Genomic DNA, 15,970 nt, shown 5'->3' on the forward strand with positions numbered 1-15,970 from the left:
AAAATTATGTAATGCCCTATTATTACCATTATTAAGATGAATAAACTAAGATATAATAGTGCTGAGATAAAAATGCCCCCCCCACACACACACATACACATACTCTTAGAATTCTTGGCTTATGTTTTCCAGCATAATTTTATGCTTGAGTACATTTAAGATGACTTTTGAAAGTGAAGTAAGATTTTCAATACAGAGGTAGGGATAGGGAAATATTCTAGCCATGAGGGAAGGGAAGAACTAGCTTGTCTTGAGGATAGTGCATATATGGAGTTATGATAAAAGGCTGAAAAGAAAAAGAGATATGTCATTGAAGCACAGGAGCATGGAGCTTTTTATGAAAGTAATAGGGATTCTAAAAAAAGAGATTTGAAAAGTGAAGTGTCGTGACCTGCTGTGTTATTTTTGTATTTGTAACACTGGCAGCTGTTAGCACATGGCCTTCTACATAGTTGCTGCTGAATAACTTTATTTGCAAGAACTGATTTGACAGAGTCCTAAGATCTGCTAGGAGTATCTTTATGGTACAGTCTTAGAAAGTCATATTATAGACATATCTTTTTACTTATCCTAAATCATAAAACCAACATAGATAAATGTCTTGAGAGTATAATATAATAGTGGTATAATACAAGGTATAATCTTTGGGAGTTGCTTGATAAAGTAGCTGAGGTTACTAGGAGGTACCCCTAGGTGATACCCATTGTGTAGATTCTTCTGGTCACTCAATTCATCCCTCCTCTCTCCTTTTCTCCTCTTTATAGCATACAGAGAATTCTCAGAGAAGGCCTTAAATAAATGCCAACAGTCCTTGCATTACTACTATGTGCAATGATGATTCCTGTTTCCTTTATGCCCATTCCATCCAGTGTTGCTTTTTCCAACTAATTTTCTTACTTGTTTCAGACCTTTGACTTAGGATATTCTACAGATCCCTAGGAAGTAAACTACTCTCATTTTTCAATTTATATTTACTCTTCTCCCAACTGGGACCCTACTTTCTCTGGACCTGGGGGATTAACTGATTAAATGCTGGTTTTGCCTCAAGTGGGATGCAACAAGTTGAAAAATTAGAATATAGCTTTGGGGGATGAAAGATACTATAAGTAGGAGATATAGGTTTTTCCTTTTCCCTCAATCTTTTTCTCTCTTTGCCTTTATTATCTTCATCTCTCTTTCACTCAAACCATTTGAATGTAAGAGATAATCATAAATAAAGTGTTTATTATTCAAGAAAAACTTGTACAGCTATCCCTAATCCCTTCACTAAGTTCAACTACTTCGTTGATATTTTCACTTAGTTGTGCCACCATTAACTGCAAACTCAACATATCTAGAAATGTCCTCCTCACTTTCCACCCTAAACTCATTTCCTTTCCTAACTTCTCTGTTTTTGCAAATACTTCCATCAGTCACTCTGGTTTAAAAAAATTTTGTACTCTCTCTGGCCCTCTATATCCAGTCAATTGTGAAAAGTTATATAAAGAATTAAAATTTAAATAAGGGTTTTGTTTGTTTGTTTGTTTTGCTGAGGCATTTGGTCTTAAGTGATTTGTCCAGGGTCACACAGCTAGGAAGTGTTAAGTGGCTGAGACCAGAATTGAACTCAGGTCCTCCTGACTTCAGGGCTGGTGCTCTATCCAGTGCACCATCTAGCTGCCCCTAAAATAAAGTTTTTAAAATAAGTTTTTATTAAAGTCTTCCATATTTGACATCATAATAGCTATTCCTCATATCCTTCCTCCTCTTCCACTCAGAAAATCTATTCCATGTAACAAATAGATTTTTAAGAAATCAAAAATCAGCACAAGTGATTAGTATATTGAAAAATTTAAAATTCATGTTCAATATTGAAGATCTTTGAATGTTCTATCTTCATGAAGGAATGAATTGAGGGAGGGTCCCATTCATATCTCTTCATTCAAGTCTTGCTTGATCTTTATAATTTTATTCAATTTACATTTGACTTTTTGATATCTAAATATGCTTTTCATTTATATTAATAATTATCATATACATTGTTGCCTTAACTCTGCTTACTTCATTCTATACTAATTCTTGTAAATCTTCTGTATTTTTCTGAATTCATTCCATAAATATTTTTTATAGTACAGAGACATTTCATAACATTCATATACCACAATTTGTTCATCTATTCCCTAGCTGATGAATGTCAATTTTGTTCCTAATCCTTAGCTATCACACAAAGTGCTACTAATAATATTTTGGAGTACATAGGCAGGTTGGTTTTTTTTGTTTGTTTGTTTTATGTGAATAGTTTCCTCGGGTATTAAGCCCAGGAAACTAGTCGCTGGTTCAAAGTTTATGGACATTTAAGTTCCTTTATTTACATAATTCCAAATTTTTCTCCAAAATAATTGTACCATTTCACAGTTCCACTAACAGTGCAGTAGTATGACTATCATTCCACAATCCCTCTAAAAATAAATATTTGTTTTTTGTTTTTTTTTTTTTTGGGGGGGGGTCCAATTTGCAGGAGGTAAATCTCAAGTTCTTTTAATTTACAATTCTCTTCATATCTGTAATTTAGAACATTTTTTCATGTGGTTGCAAATACTTTGTAATTCATATCTTTTTACAACTTATCAAATGGAGGAGGGTTAATGGCTATTGGTACATATATGTAAATGGTTATATATCTATCTTGTCTATCAGAGAAATTTGATACAAAGATTTTCCATTTGACCTCTTCCCATCTTTATTTGGGTTCATTAATTTTGTCTGTGTAGAAGCTTTCAGTTTCTTGTATATAATATAAAGCCATATATTTTATCTTTTGTCATTGTCTTGATCTTTTGTTTGATTAAGACCCCATCTTCTACCTGTTTCTTTGAGAATGATGTAATCTGGTAGGTACAGAGGAGTCTTATGTGGGGTTCTTTTTGTTTGTTTAATAGCCTTTCGTTAAAAAAAAAAGTATTTGTTTCAGTTTTAATTTATGAAATAAAACATAACATAGCATTAAAAAAATGATTGCATGTGAAAGTGCCAATGTGTTATGAACAGCATGCTAATCTTTTAAAATGTAATTTTCTCCCTCCCCTCACGTCACGAGGTGACCATTAAATACAAATATGTGTATATATCTGTCTTTAGATGTATGTATATGATATATGTATGTAGATGTGCATGTACATGTATGTATCTGTTTATATGTGTGCATCTCAAATAATTCTACAATATATTTCTATTCATCAGTTCTTTCTCTGGATACAGATAGCATCTTCCTTCATATGTACTTTGTAGTTAACATAGGTATTTATGATAATCAAAATGATTGATCTACTCAAAGCTGTTCTTAAAACAATATTGCTGTTATTGTACACTATGTTCTCTTGATTTTGCTCATTTTGTTCTTCATTATTTCATGCATGTCTACACATGTTTTTCTAGGATAATTAAACTCATCATTTCTTATACCACAATAGCATTCCATCACAATCATATGGCACAACTTGTTTAGCTATTTCCCAATTGATCGGCGTCCCCACAATTTCCATTTCTTTACCACCACAAAGAGAACTGCTATAAATAATTAAGAACACAGAAGTTCTTTTCTTTTTTTCCCTAAACATGTCTTTGGAAATAGACATAGTAATGGTACTGCTGGGTCAAAGGCTATAAGCAATTTAATAACTCTTGGGATATGACTCCAGATTGCTCTCCAAAATGATTGGATGAGTTCACAATTCCATCAACAATGAATTAATGTCCCATTCTTTTGCATAATTTCTCTAAACTTTGCTTACTTTTCTTTTAATTATTTTAGCCAACTTTATAGGTATAAAATTATATCTTTTTTTTGTGTGTGTGAGACAATTGGGGTTAAGAGGCTTGCCCAGGGTCACATACCTAGGAAGTGCTAATGAGGTCACATTTGAACTCAGGTCCTCCTGACTGCAGACCAGTGCTCTATCTACTAAATCCCCTAGCTGTCCCTATGTATCTCAAGATTGTTTTAATTTGCATTTCTCTAGTCAGTAATGATTTAGAGCAATTTTTCATATGAGTATAAATTGTTTTGATTTCTTCATTAGAAAACTGTCCATTCATATTATTTGACTATTTATCAATTAAAGAATGACTCATATTCATGTAGACTCATATTCATAAAATACTTTAAATATTTGAGATATGAAACCTTTATCTAAAAAACTGTTTATATAATTTTCTCCTGTGTCCCCAGTTTTCTGTTTCATTTTTGATCTGAGCTATATTTGTTTTATTTGTTAAAAAAAAAAAAACTTTTTAATTTAAAGTAATTGAAATTTTCCATTTTATACCGTATCCTGTTTAATTTTTGCTTTAATAGTAAAAATTCCTCCTTGTATACTCCATTTATGTAAGATAATTTTCCCCATTCTTCCTCTCCTTTCTTCTTCCACTTCCCCTATCTTTCCCACTTTCTCATTCTTCTTTTAAAATTAATGTAATAGAATTACCTTCAGACCCTCTAAGTAGATTCCTTCTAACAGCCCTTCATCTAGTGATAATATAAATCTGAGGGGTTACATGTATCATCTTTCTGTAAGGAATGTCAACAGTTAAACTTGTAAAATCTTTTATGATTTGTTATAATTATGAATGACCTATGTCACTTTTCGCTTATGTTATTTTCATCAATAATGTTTGAAAGTTCTCTATTTTATTAAATATCATTTCCTCCCATAGGATTAGATTAAGTTTTGCTCAGTAGATCTATTAGTTCAATTCACCCTTTGCTCTGTGGTTCTTAGAGATTAAGCAGGTTTCCTTTATAAATTCTTGAAATATAGTATCAAGATTCTTTTTCTTCTCTTCAAATTTCAGGGAATACAAAGACTTTTAAGTTATTTCAACTAAAATACCACTGAATGTTTTGTTTGTTGATTATGTAAAAAAAACAAAACATTGACATTAGAACAAAATGCAGCCTGATCTATTTCAATACAATTTTCATTGGAGTCAATTACATTTGTTTCAAATGAACTATCACTAAATTTTTTTTTCACTTCCAAATTATTTCCCTTTATCTATCTCCTTTCCCACCTATAAAAAAAGACAAGAAATATGAATTATACATATTTCATTATACATATGAAGTCATGAAAAATATATTTCTACTTGAGCCATTTGGTAGGGAAAAACAAGAAAAAAATAAAGTGAAATAATATACTATCATTTGCATTTAGAGTTAAACAGTTCTCTTTCTGGAGATAAATAGTATTTTCATTAGAAGTCATTTAGAATTCTTGTAAATCATTGCACTGATCAGAGTAGCCAAGTCTTTCACAGCTTGATTACTGTTACAATATTATTACACAATAGTATTTCACTGATTTCATATGCCAGAATTTGATTAAACATTCTAAAATAGATGACCACTAACTTTCTAGTTTTGTTTTGTTTTTGCTCTAACAACAGGTGCAATTTAGCCCATTCTCCACCCTCTTCAGTTTGGGGCCCATTTGCACAATAAGCTGTACATCCAATGTTACACAGTCTGCATAACAGGCATCTTTCCATTTGATTTTTCCTCTGCGAAATGTTAGGCAAGTATGTTTTGTGTGGTTGTGAATCATATTATATTATACATCATTCATTTAGAGATGTAACCATTTAGATAACTTTGCTCAATAGTTTTCTGATTGCACATTACTCTATTATTGGTAGCACTACAAACTGATTCAATCTCTTTTGGAAAGCAATAGGCATAATACAAAAAAGAACTAATTTCAAAACTGCTCATAACTTTTATTCTAGTAATCCTACTACTGGGATTATACCATAATATACTGTTTTATTGACAGGAAAGAAAGAAATTTATTAAAAAATTTAACAAAAATGATTATAACAGGCAAGACAGACGGAAAGAGACACAGAGAGAAAGAATATACATGTCTAATGAAAAGGGCATATATGTATAATATAAATGTGACATAAAATATTCATCAAAATTAATGTTCTTATATCAGGACCATAATGCATCTAGGTGGAGCAGTAGAGTGCTAGCCTTAGAGTTAGGAAGACAGTTCAAATCTGGTCTTAGACACTTTCTAGCTGTATGATCCTGGGCAAGTCACTTAACCCAGTTTGTCTCAGTTTTTTTCATATATAAAATGAGCTGGAGAAGGAAATGGCAAATCACTTTAGTATTTTTGCCAAGAGCACCCCAAATAGGGTCATAAAAAATCAGACACTAATGAAATGTCTGAACAATTAATATCAGAATTTTATATTAGGTCCCCTAAGTAAAGAGCAGTATTTATCCAATCAAACTATATTTTATATGTGTAATCAAGCATTCATCAAGAATTTAATATTCACTTATTCTGGGTAAAATCACTATTCTAGACATTCTAGGATAGAAAGATAAACTGAAAAATTATCCTTACCCTCAAGGAATTTACTTCTGCTAAAAAATAAAAAGGCTTAAAAAAGAGAAACCTAAATAAGCCAAATAACAGAAAATTAAATAAAATGAATGGGTTTAATTAGTTGATTTCTGAGGGTCCTTTTAGATAGTATTCTATATATATTCAAATGTTGTATTTTATGACTTTGTGAAATTGAAGTTGGCTATGCTTTGGGGGATGTCTTCTATACTCAGAGAAATTCTTATGAAGCATTTGAGATTTGTCAGTCAGAATTATTTGTCACATCTCCTAGACTTGTTTAAAGTCCCCTCAAAGACAGAAATACCAGGTTATACCTTCATCAGTTGGTGGCAGCTAGGTGGCACAATGAATAGAACATTAGGCCTAGAATAAAAAGACAAGTGAGAACAGATTTCATGGACATTGAGATGTTTCTTAGGGCTGTATCTCTTGCTTTCATCACCTCATTGGCAGCTCCATTCCAAAAATAGTCTGAAGATTGTGAAAATAAACGAGTTTCAGATTCAATGAAGATGTGTCGATGTGTATTTCCTCCCTTTCAGAATATAAAAGCACAGAAGCAGAGGCTCAAGTTCCATCAGCAAACATGTCAGCTGCGCAGATGTCCCCAGAATGTCACACTAATGGTAATGTTTTTTTTTCCTCAGTAATTATGGCAGGGAGAGCACACACAGGCAACGCAGCAGTTTCCATGTCCTTTGTCTTCTCAAGGAGTCCATATGTGGCTGCTCTCCTGGGCATGGTGTCTGTTGGAGGATGGGCACTGAGCTTGTATTACTGAGTCTATTCCTCTTCATCACTTTGAGTTCTCAGCTATCCAGGCTACTTTTCCTTGAAGGTGCTTCCTGCCCTTCTCCATACCTGTGTTTATTAGATTTAGTGTCTCTCCTTGGGCAATTAGCTCTGATGCAAGACTCCATGGCTTGAAAAGTTGGATTGAGAAGAGGGAATTTCTTCCAATTCCTTCCTTCCTCCATACCTCCCACCTTTCTCTCCCCTAGCCATGGATAATCATCTAGCTAAGACCAGCTGCCCTTCTAATTTTGTCAGGGTGAACTCCTTTAGAGGAAGGTCAATAATACCTGGACATGTCTTTGAGCTTTCTTTAATGCCTTAATACCTCATTGCCTGATTTATCAACTGTGCTGGGGAGAAAAATCATTTGCTGGGGTCCCAACTCCTCCCTCTTCCTCAATTCACTTTATGATTTTTTTTTTTAAGTGTTCACACCATGAATGTGTAAGTTCACACTGCTGGGAGTGAGATCAGGAGCAAGTGCTGCCTCATGTGGGATTTTGGGGGAAGATCTGCTTCAGAAAAGCCTTCACTATTCTCTTCTTTTTATGTCCAGCTACCAAAGTGTCTGTACAGATGGACACCTGCGTTGTTCTCTCCTGCTTACATTACTCATCAAAGGAATTTGTAATGGCCACATGGACCAAATTCTCCAGAGACAAAGCTTCCTGTATCATAGCTTACAGAAAAGACAAGACTACCACCAATGAAACAAACTGCTCTGGTACTAGAATAACCTGGGAATCTGAACCTGAGAGGAACTTCAGCCTTCAGATAGAGCCAGTGACTATTCATCATGAGGGATATTATCAATGTGACCTTGTAACACCTGATGGGAATTTTCAATCTTGCTATAACCTCAGTGTGTTAGGTAAGGTTCAACTTCAGCAAGGTCTTATGGGCAGCCAGGTCCAGGACTGGAAAACAGGTAACTTGCTCAAAACCACCAGGTCTCTCTAAATCTCTCTTCCTCTTCTGTAGTGCCTCCTCCTGTAATAAACCTGTCTCAGGAGGAAAATGGGACCGTTGTATGCAAGGCTGCAGCTGGGAAGCCGGCTGCCCAGATCTCCTGGGACCCAGAAGGAGTCTGTTTCACTGTGAAGGAAACTCATCATAACAGGACAGTGACTGTGAAAAGCATTTGTACCCGGGATAGCTTCAATGCATCCAATGTCAACTGCTTCATTTCCCATTTGACTGGGAATAGGACTCTGTCCATAAACTTTCAAGTCCATAGTAAGTAGCATTTCTCTCTTACACTGTGTTTGGTTCACTATTCACTCTTACAGAGAAATAATATTAGGAGAGAAAAGTGGTATTCTAAGAGTACAGTTAAAGGTATCTCAATATCAAATGAAAAATGAGTAAACAGAGAACAAAAATTGTACAATAAATGGAATGAATCTTTTCTTCTTTTTTCATTCCTCTGCCAATGATGGTTGGTTTTATCTTCTATGTATTCTCCTTTTACAGGTAAATGAAAAGGAACTCATTTAACCAGGGTGAGGGAAAAACCTATTTGCTTGATTTAACTAAAGGAGTAGTAAATTGAAAATTGAAGGTGACATGTAGTACTGCCCACTTAAAACAATTAGCCTTGATACTATAGAGAGCAACAGTTGTGACTTGAGAAGAACACAAAAGAGAGTAATCTGGAAAGTGGGCAAAAATTACATTCATACCCTCATGCTAATGTTTTAGATAATATAGAAACTTCAATTAAAAGCAGGTAAATATGAACTCTTGGTATTACTAAAATGTTATTGGTTGTTACTCATGAATGAAATAGATCAATGGAAGAATATGTGTGTGTACACATACACACATATACATAATAAAGAAATCATTAAATAATCACATACTAACTATATACTATATGCCAGATACTGTTATAGGAACTAGAAATATAAAAACAAGGTGAAACTATCCCTATCCTCAAAGAACTTACATTGTGAAGGAAGAATGGAATGTGCATATATCACTATATTAAAAACCAATATAAAACAAATATTAAAGGAGAAAAGGGAACAGCAAAAAGGGCCTCTTACAGAAGGTAGATTATGAGCAAAGTCTTGAATAAAGTCTTGCCTCCAAGAGGCAGAAGTGAAGAGTGAAAGCATTCCAGACAGGCAGGATAGTCAGTGTTTAGACACTGAGAGAAGATATGAAATCTCATGGCTGAAGAGCCACAGCAAATAACTAAGTCTGGCCTTTGAGTATATAGAGGGGAGTAATGTACAAGAAAGCTGGATAAATAGAATTGGGCTAGGCTATGAAAGCTTTAAATGGCAAACAGATGAGTTTACATTTGATCCCAGAAGTAATGAGGAATTACTGGATCCTATTGGAGAGGCTAACATGATCAGATCTTCACTTTAGTAAAATAATTTTGGTAGTTGTATAGAGGGTTCAGGAAGAGGGAGAAGGTTGAATCAGACTAATTAGGAGACTATTTCAAAAGTCTAAGCAAGAGCTATGATGGTCTGAATTAGAGCACTGGCTTTGTAACTTAGAAGGATGGAAGAGAGGCTGTGTAGATAGGAACAAGATTTGACAGTAGATTGCTTATATGGAGTAAATCAGGGTGAGCATTTGAAGATGACAGATTAGTTGGAAGGCACAGAAGTGCTGCATTCTCAATAAACAACTCTATGGAAAACATTTGGGTGGAGATCAATAGGGAGGAATAAACAAAATCAGTATCATGGAGGGAGTGTGCTATAGACCACCCAGTTAGATATAGGAAATGGCTGATCATTATCTTTTGTAGATCACTGTCACAGAGACTATAGAGATAGTCTTCTATATATGTAGACATTGTATGAAGGTTCTTTCCTGCTAAAAACAAAGCAGCCAGTGCATTCTTAGATTGTTCTGCTTATGATTTCCTTTCAAAAGCTATAGAGATCAACAAAGGGAACAATTATTAAGACCAATATAGAAGAATTTCTAGAAATTAAGGATCATTCAAGAAATTGCTCCTCTCTACAGCTTAATTCTCACACAGGTCACTTTTCATTGAAAGAGGTTCTCTCTTCTTTGCAAGTCTACATCTGCTGTATGTAGTGTCACCTAATGGTTATTATTTCTGTTGAAATAGCTTAACATGTGGGAAGGAGAGGAAGAATTTCTCTTTCCTATAATTCCTTTTTCCTCCTTCCACCTCTTGTTTCTCTCTGCATATTCTTCCATGGCTCATTATTATAGAGAAAATTATAACTTGCCTTTCTAATTCTATCAGGAAGAACTCCCTTATAGTAAAGTTAATAATATATGGACATATCTGTGCACTTTCCTTAATGCCTTAAGCTCTCATTACCTGATTTATAAATTGCTGTCCCACTCCCATACTTTAGGATTTTTTTTAATGAATATATAACTTTACAAACCTGGAAGTTAGATCAGAAGTAGGTATAACCTCAAACAGGATGCTATGAGAGGAACTGCTCCAGAAAAATCTTTCTGTTTCTCTTTTGTTTTTATGTGTAATTACTAAGTCATTGTACAAGAAAATACTAAGATTGTCCTCTCCTGCCTTACCAATTCAATAAAAAATCTTGCAATGGCAACATGGAACATACTCCTCAGAGTCAAAACTTTCAAAATCTTCTCAAAGGAAGAAAATATTGGGGAAAGGCAAAAATTAAAATAAGGAATGTAGAAATCATAATTTGAAGATATTCTTAAACAATTGAATTATGGATGAAAAGTGGAAACAAAAATGGCAATATTATAAGATGTCTTCCAAATCCATTTACAATACCTAGATAATTATATCATTTCATCCTATGATATTATCTTCTCTTTCTATTTTTTACAATTACATTGAAGGAAAAAAAAGTAAAGTCAAGATGTTGGAGTAAAGGCAGCTATCCAGATGAATTCTCCCTAAATCCCCCTCCAAACAGCCTTAAAATAATATCAAATTCAATTATAAGGTAGCATAGTCAACAAAATGTCAGGATGAGATATTTCTCCAGTCAAGACAACTTAGAAATGCTGAAAGAGAGGTCCAAGACACCAAGAGAGGGGCTAGCCTAGAATATTCATAGCAGAAGCACTAATGGTGGCTGGGACAGCAGCTTAAGACACTGGGGACTGAACAAATGGTCAGGAAGAGATTACAGGGGATGGAGAGCAAGACTAGGCACTATTTGGCAACTTCATTGGCCATTCTTAGTTGCATTTCCAGTGCAGAGAGAAGTAATTGTGACTGCAGGGGAGCCAAGGTCCTTCTGGGATACAGGGAAGGAAAGTAGTAATTACACCTCTTCTTGAATCACATCACCTTGAAAGTACTTAATACTTACACTCCCCTACTACTAGTTATGAAAACAACAAATAGAAAAAGCCACACAAAAAAAAAAAAAAATGAAAAAGCCTGAATGCTGGGATGCTTCTGCAGTGCCAAGTGAAAAGAGTCTAACTTTAACATAAAATTCAATATCAAGAAGTTGACTTTAAAAAATGAACATGCATCAAAACAAAAAAGAATCTGAGCATTGAAAGCTAGTATTGTAAGAAGGAGAATAAGACAGAGTGTAAAAACAACTAAAAGAAGGCTTCAGAGAAAAATGCAAGTTGGACAGGAACCCAGCAAAACTTCCTGCAATAGCAAAAGAAATAGATGAGTTGTAGAGAAAAAACTGGGAAAAGAAATGAGAGTGATGGAAGAAAATTATGAAAAGAGAATTAACAATAAAAAGGTGCAAAAAATATGGCAAAGAACACCTTAAAAATAGAATTGGTTTAATGCCAATGTAGACACCAAAATTCCTTAAAAAAAAAAAAAAAAAAAACCTGTACAAAAAGATAGAACAAAGCAACTCATTTAAGAATTCAAATGTAAAATACAAAAAAAAAAAAAAAAGTAACAGAAGAAAATAATTCACTAAAAATTAGAAATGAAGAAATGGAAATGAATGACTCAATGAGACATCAAGAATCAGTCAAACGAAAGCCAAAAAAAGAAAGAAAGAAAGAAAAAGTAGAAGAAAATGTAAAACACCTCATTGGAAAAAGAACTGACTGGAAAATAGATCTAGAAGAGACAATCTAAGGATTATTGACCATGATGAAAAAAGAGCTTAGATATTGTCTTTCAGAAAATCATCAAGAACAACTGCCCTGATGTCCTAAAATCAGAAGGTAAAATAGCCATTGAAATAATTCAAAGATCATCTCCTGAAAGAAAACCCCAAATGAAAACTCCAAGGAATATTATAGCTAAATTTCAGAATTAGCAAACCAAGGAACAAATATTGCAAGCAGCCAGGAAAAAAAAAATCCAGCATCCAGCAGCTTCCACCTTAAAGGATCAAAGGGCCTGTCTCTGATATTCCAAAAGGCAAAGGAACTTGGAATGCAACCAGAAATAAACTATCCAGCTAAATTGAGCATTATCTTTCAGGGAAGGTGATGGACATTTAATGATATAGGTGAATTTTATTTATTTCTGATGAAAAGACCGGAGCTGAACAAAAAAATTGACCTCCAAATAAAGAACTCAAAGAGAAGCATAAAAAAGTAAAAAGAAAAAAACTCTTCAGAACTATATCTCTGTTATGTGTATACATATAGAGTACAGGTATAATTTGATTTTACAGTGATAATATTTAAAAAAGAAACTAGAGGTGAAAAGGGAATTGTACTGGAAAAAGAGGAAAATGGAGCTAAAATGGGGGAAATTACATCTCATTAAGTAGCAAAGAAAATCTAATATAATTGAAGGAAAGAAGGGAGGGGGATGAACATTGAATCTTACTCTAGTCAATTTGGCTCAAAGAGAATATTAGATACCTTTGGTTTCATAGAGAAATTTGAGTCACTTTATAGGGAAGTGGAAGGGGAAAGGGGAAAGGAAACAAGGAGGCTAATAGAAAGGAAAATAAAAACAGTAGGGGAAAGGTATAAGAAAAAAAGAGGGGCTGTAAAGAGGAAGGGCTGTTTGAGCAAAGGAATGATCAGAAACAAAATACTGGGGAGGAAGGAAAGGGGAAAGGAAAGAGAAAAGCATACTTTGGGGTAAATACTATGGCTGGAAATATAGAATTAGTCATTTTAACTATGAATGTGAATGAGATGAACTTTCCCATGAAATAGAAACAGATAGCAGACTGGATGAAAAGCCTGAGTCCTACAATATGTTGTTTACAATAAACATATTTAAAGCTGAGTAATACATTTAGAGTAAAGGTAAAAGACTGGAGCAGAATTTATTATGCTTCAGGTGAAATAGAGGGGTAGATATCCTAATTTCAGTTCAGGCAAAAGCAAAAATATATCTAATTAAAAGAGATGAGGAAGGAAATTATATCTTGCTAAAGGGTACCATAGATAATGAAGTAATATCAATACTTTACATATATGCACCAAGTGGTATAGCATCTACATTCCTAAAGGAGAAGTTTAGAGAAGTATAAGAAGAAATAGATAGCCAAACTATAATAGTGAGGAATCTCAAGCTGGCTCTTACAGAATAGATAAATCAAACCATAAAATAGATAAGAAAGAAGTAGGTAAATAGAATTCTAGAAAAATTAGGTATGATAGATCTTTGGAGAAAATTGAATACAGAAAGAAATACACTTTTTCTCAGTGGTTCATGGAACCTATACAAAAACCAATCATATCTTAGGGCATAAAGACCTCAAAATCAAATGCAGAAAGGCAAAAATAGTAAATGCATTTTTTTCAGATGATAATACAATAAAAATAACATGCAGTGCCAGGGGAAAATAGACTAAAAATTAGAAACTAAATAATCTCATCCTAAAAAATGAATGGATAAAACAACAAATCATAGACACAATATATAATTTCATCCAAAGAGAATGACAATAATGAGACAATATATCAAAATTTGTGGAATGCAGCTAAAGCAGTAATAAGAGGAAATTTTATATGTCTAAATGCTTACTCGCAAAAAATGGAAAAAGAAAAGATCAATGAATTGGGGTTGCAATGAAAAAAGCTAGAAAAAGAACAAATTAATAACCCCCAATTAAATACCAAACTTGAAATTCTAAAAATAAAAGGGGATATTAATAAAATTGAAAGTAAAAAATACTATTGAATTAATAAATAAAACTAAGAGTTGGTTTTATGAAAAAAAAAATAGATAAGCTTTCAGTTAATTTGTTTAGAAAAAGTAAAGAGGACAATCAAATTGTTAGTCTCAGAAATGAAAAGGGAGAACTTTCCACCAACAAAGAGGAAATTAGAGCAATAATTAGGAGTTATGTTGCCCAACTTTATGCCAATAAATCTAATAACCTAAGTGAAATGGGGGAAAACCTACAAAAATATACATTGCCCAGATTAACAGAAGAGGAAATAAATTGCTTAAATAGTACCAGTTTAGAAAAAGAAATAGAACAAGCTATTAATCAACTCCCTAAGAAAAAATCTCCAGAGCCAGATGGATTAATATGTGAATTCTACCAAATGTTTAAAAAGCAATTAACTCCAATACTATACAAATTATTTGAAAAAATAGGGAAAGGAGTTCTACAAAATTCTTTTTATGACACAAATATGGTGCTTTTACCTAAACCAGGGAAGGTGAAAACAGAGAAAGAAAATTTTAGACCAATTTCCCTAATGAATATTGATGCAAAAATCTTAAATAAAATATTGGGTTTTTTTGTTTTTTATTGACAGAACCCATGCCTGGGTAATTTTTTACAACATTATCCCTTGCAATCACTTCTGTTCCAACTTTTCCCCTCTCTCCCTCCACCCCTTCCCCCAGATGGCAAGCAGTCTGTACACATTAAATATGTCACAGTATATCCTAGAAACAATATATGTGTGCAGAACCCAACAATTCTCTTGTTGCACAGGAAGAATTGGATTCAGAAGGGAAAAACAACCCGGGAAGAAAAACAAAAATGCAAACAGTTTACATTCATTTCCCAGTGTTCTTTCTTTGGCTGTAGCTGCTTCTGTCCATCCTTGATCAGTTGAAACTGAGTGAGATCTCTTTGTCAAAGAAATCCATTTCCATCAGAATACATCCTCATACAGTATCGTTGTTGAAATATATAATGATCTCCTGATTCTGCTCATTTCACTTAGCATCAATGCATGTAAGTCTCTCCAAGCCTCTCTGTATTCATCCTTCTGGTCATTTCTTACAGAACAATAATATTCCATAACATTCACATATCACAATTTACCCAACCATTCTTTAATTTATGGGTATCCATTCATTTTCCAGTCTTAAATAAAATATTAGCAAAAATATTACAGAAATTCATCCCCAGAATAATACAATGTGACCAAGTAGATTTATACCAGAAATGCAGGACTGGTTTAATATTTGGAAAATATTTGAAAAAAGCTATTAGCAACAATTCACAACTTTAGCAAAGTTGCAGGATACAAAATAAATCCACATAAATCATCAGCATTTTTATATATTACTAACAAAGTCAAACAGCAAGAGATAAAAAGAAAAATTCTATTTAAAATAACTGAAGATAGTATAAAATATTTGGAAGTCTATCTGCCAAGGTAAAGTCAGTTGTATGAATACAACTACAAAACTTTCCACACAAATATTCAGATCTACAATTGGAAAAATATCAAAGACTCATGGGTAAGCCAAGCAAATATAGTGAAAATGACAATACACCTTAATTAATCTACTTACTTAATGCCATATTAATCAATCTCCAAAGAAATTATTTTATAGATATAGAAAAATAATAACAAAGTTCATCTGGAACAACAAAATGTCAAGGGAATTAATGGGAAAAAATGCCAATGAAGAT

The 15,970-nt window shown here is 33.4% G+C and overlaps 1 protein-coding gene across 1 annotated transcript; it reads left to right on the forward strand.

Annotated features, from left to right (window-relative positions):
* The first annotated feature begins 6,918 nt into the window (after nt 1-6,918).
* Nucleotides 6,919-14,959, forward strand: LOC127557191 (cell surface glycoprotein CD200 receptor 1-like). The gene is made up of 3 exons (XM_051990609.1): nt 6,919-7,024; nt 7,750-8,064; nt 8,175-14,959. The coding sequence occupies exons 1-3, from the start codon at nt 6,919-6,921 to the stop codon at nt 8,435-8,437; spliced, it is 684 nt and encodes a 227-aa protein (XP_051846569.1). The 3' UTR covers nt 8,438-14,959.
* The last annotated feature ends 1,011 nt before the right edge of the window (nt 14,960-15,970 follow it).

Source organism: Antechinus flavipes, chromosome 3 (genome assembly GCF_016432865.1).
Source record: "Antechinus flavipes isolate AdamAnt ecotype Samford, QLD, Australia chromosome 3, AdamAnt_v2, whole genome shotgun sequence".
Classification (NCBI taxonomy): Eukaryota; Metazoa; Chordata; class Mammalia; order Dasyuromorphia; family Dasyuridae; genus Antechinus; species Antechinus flavipes.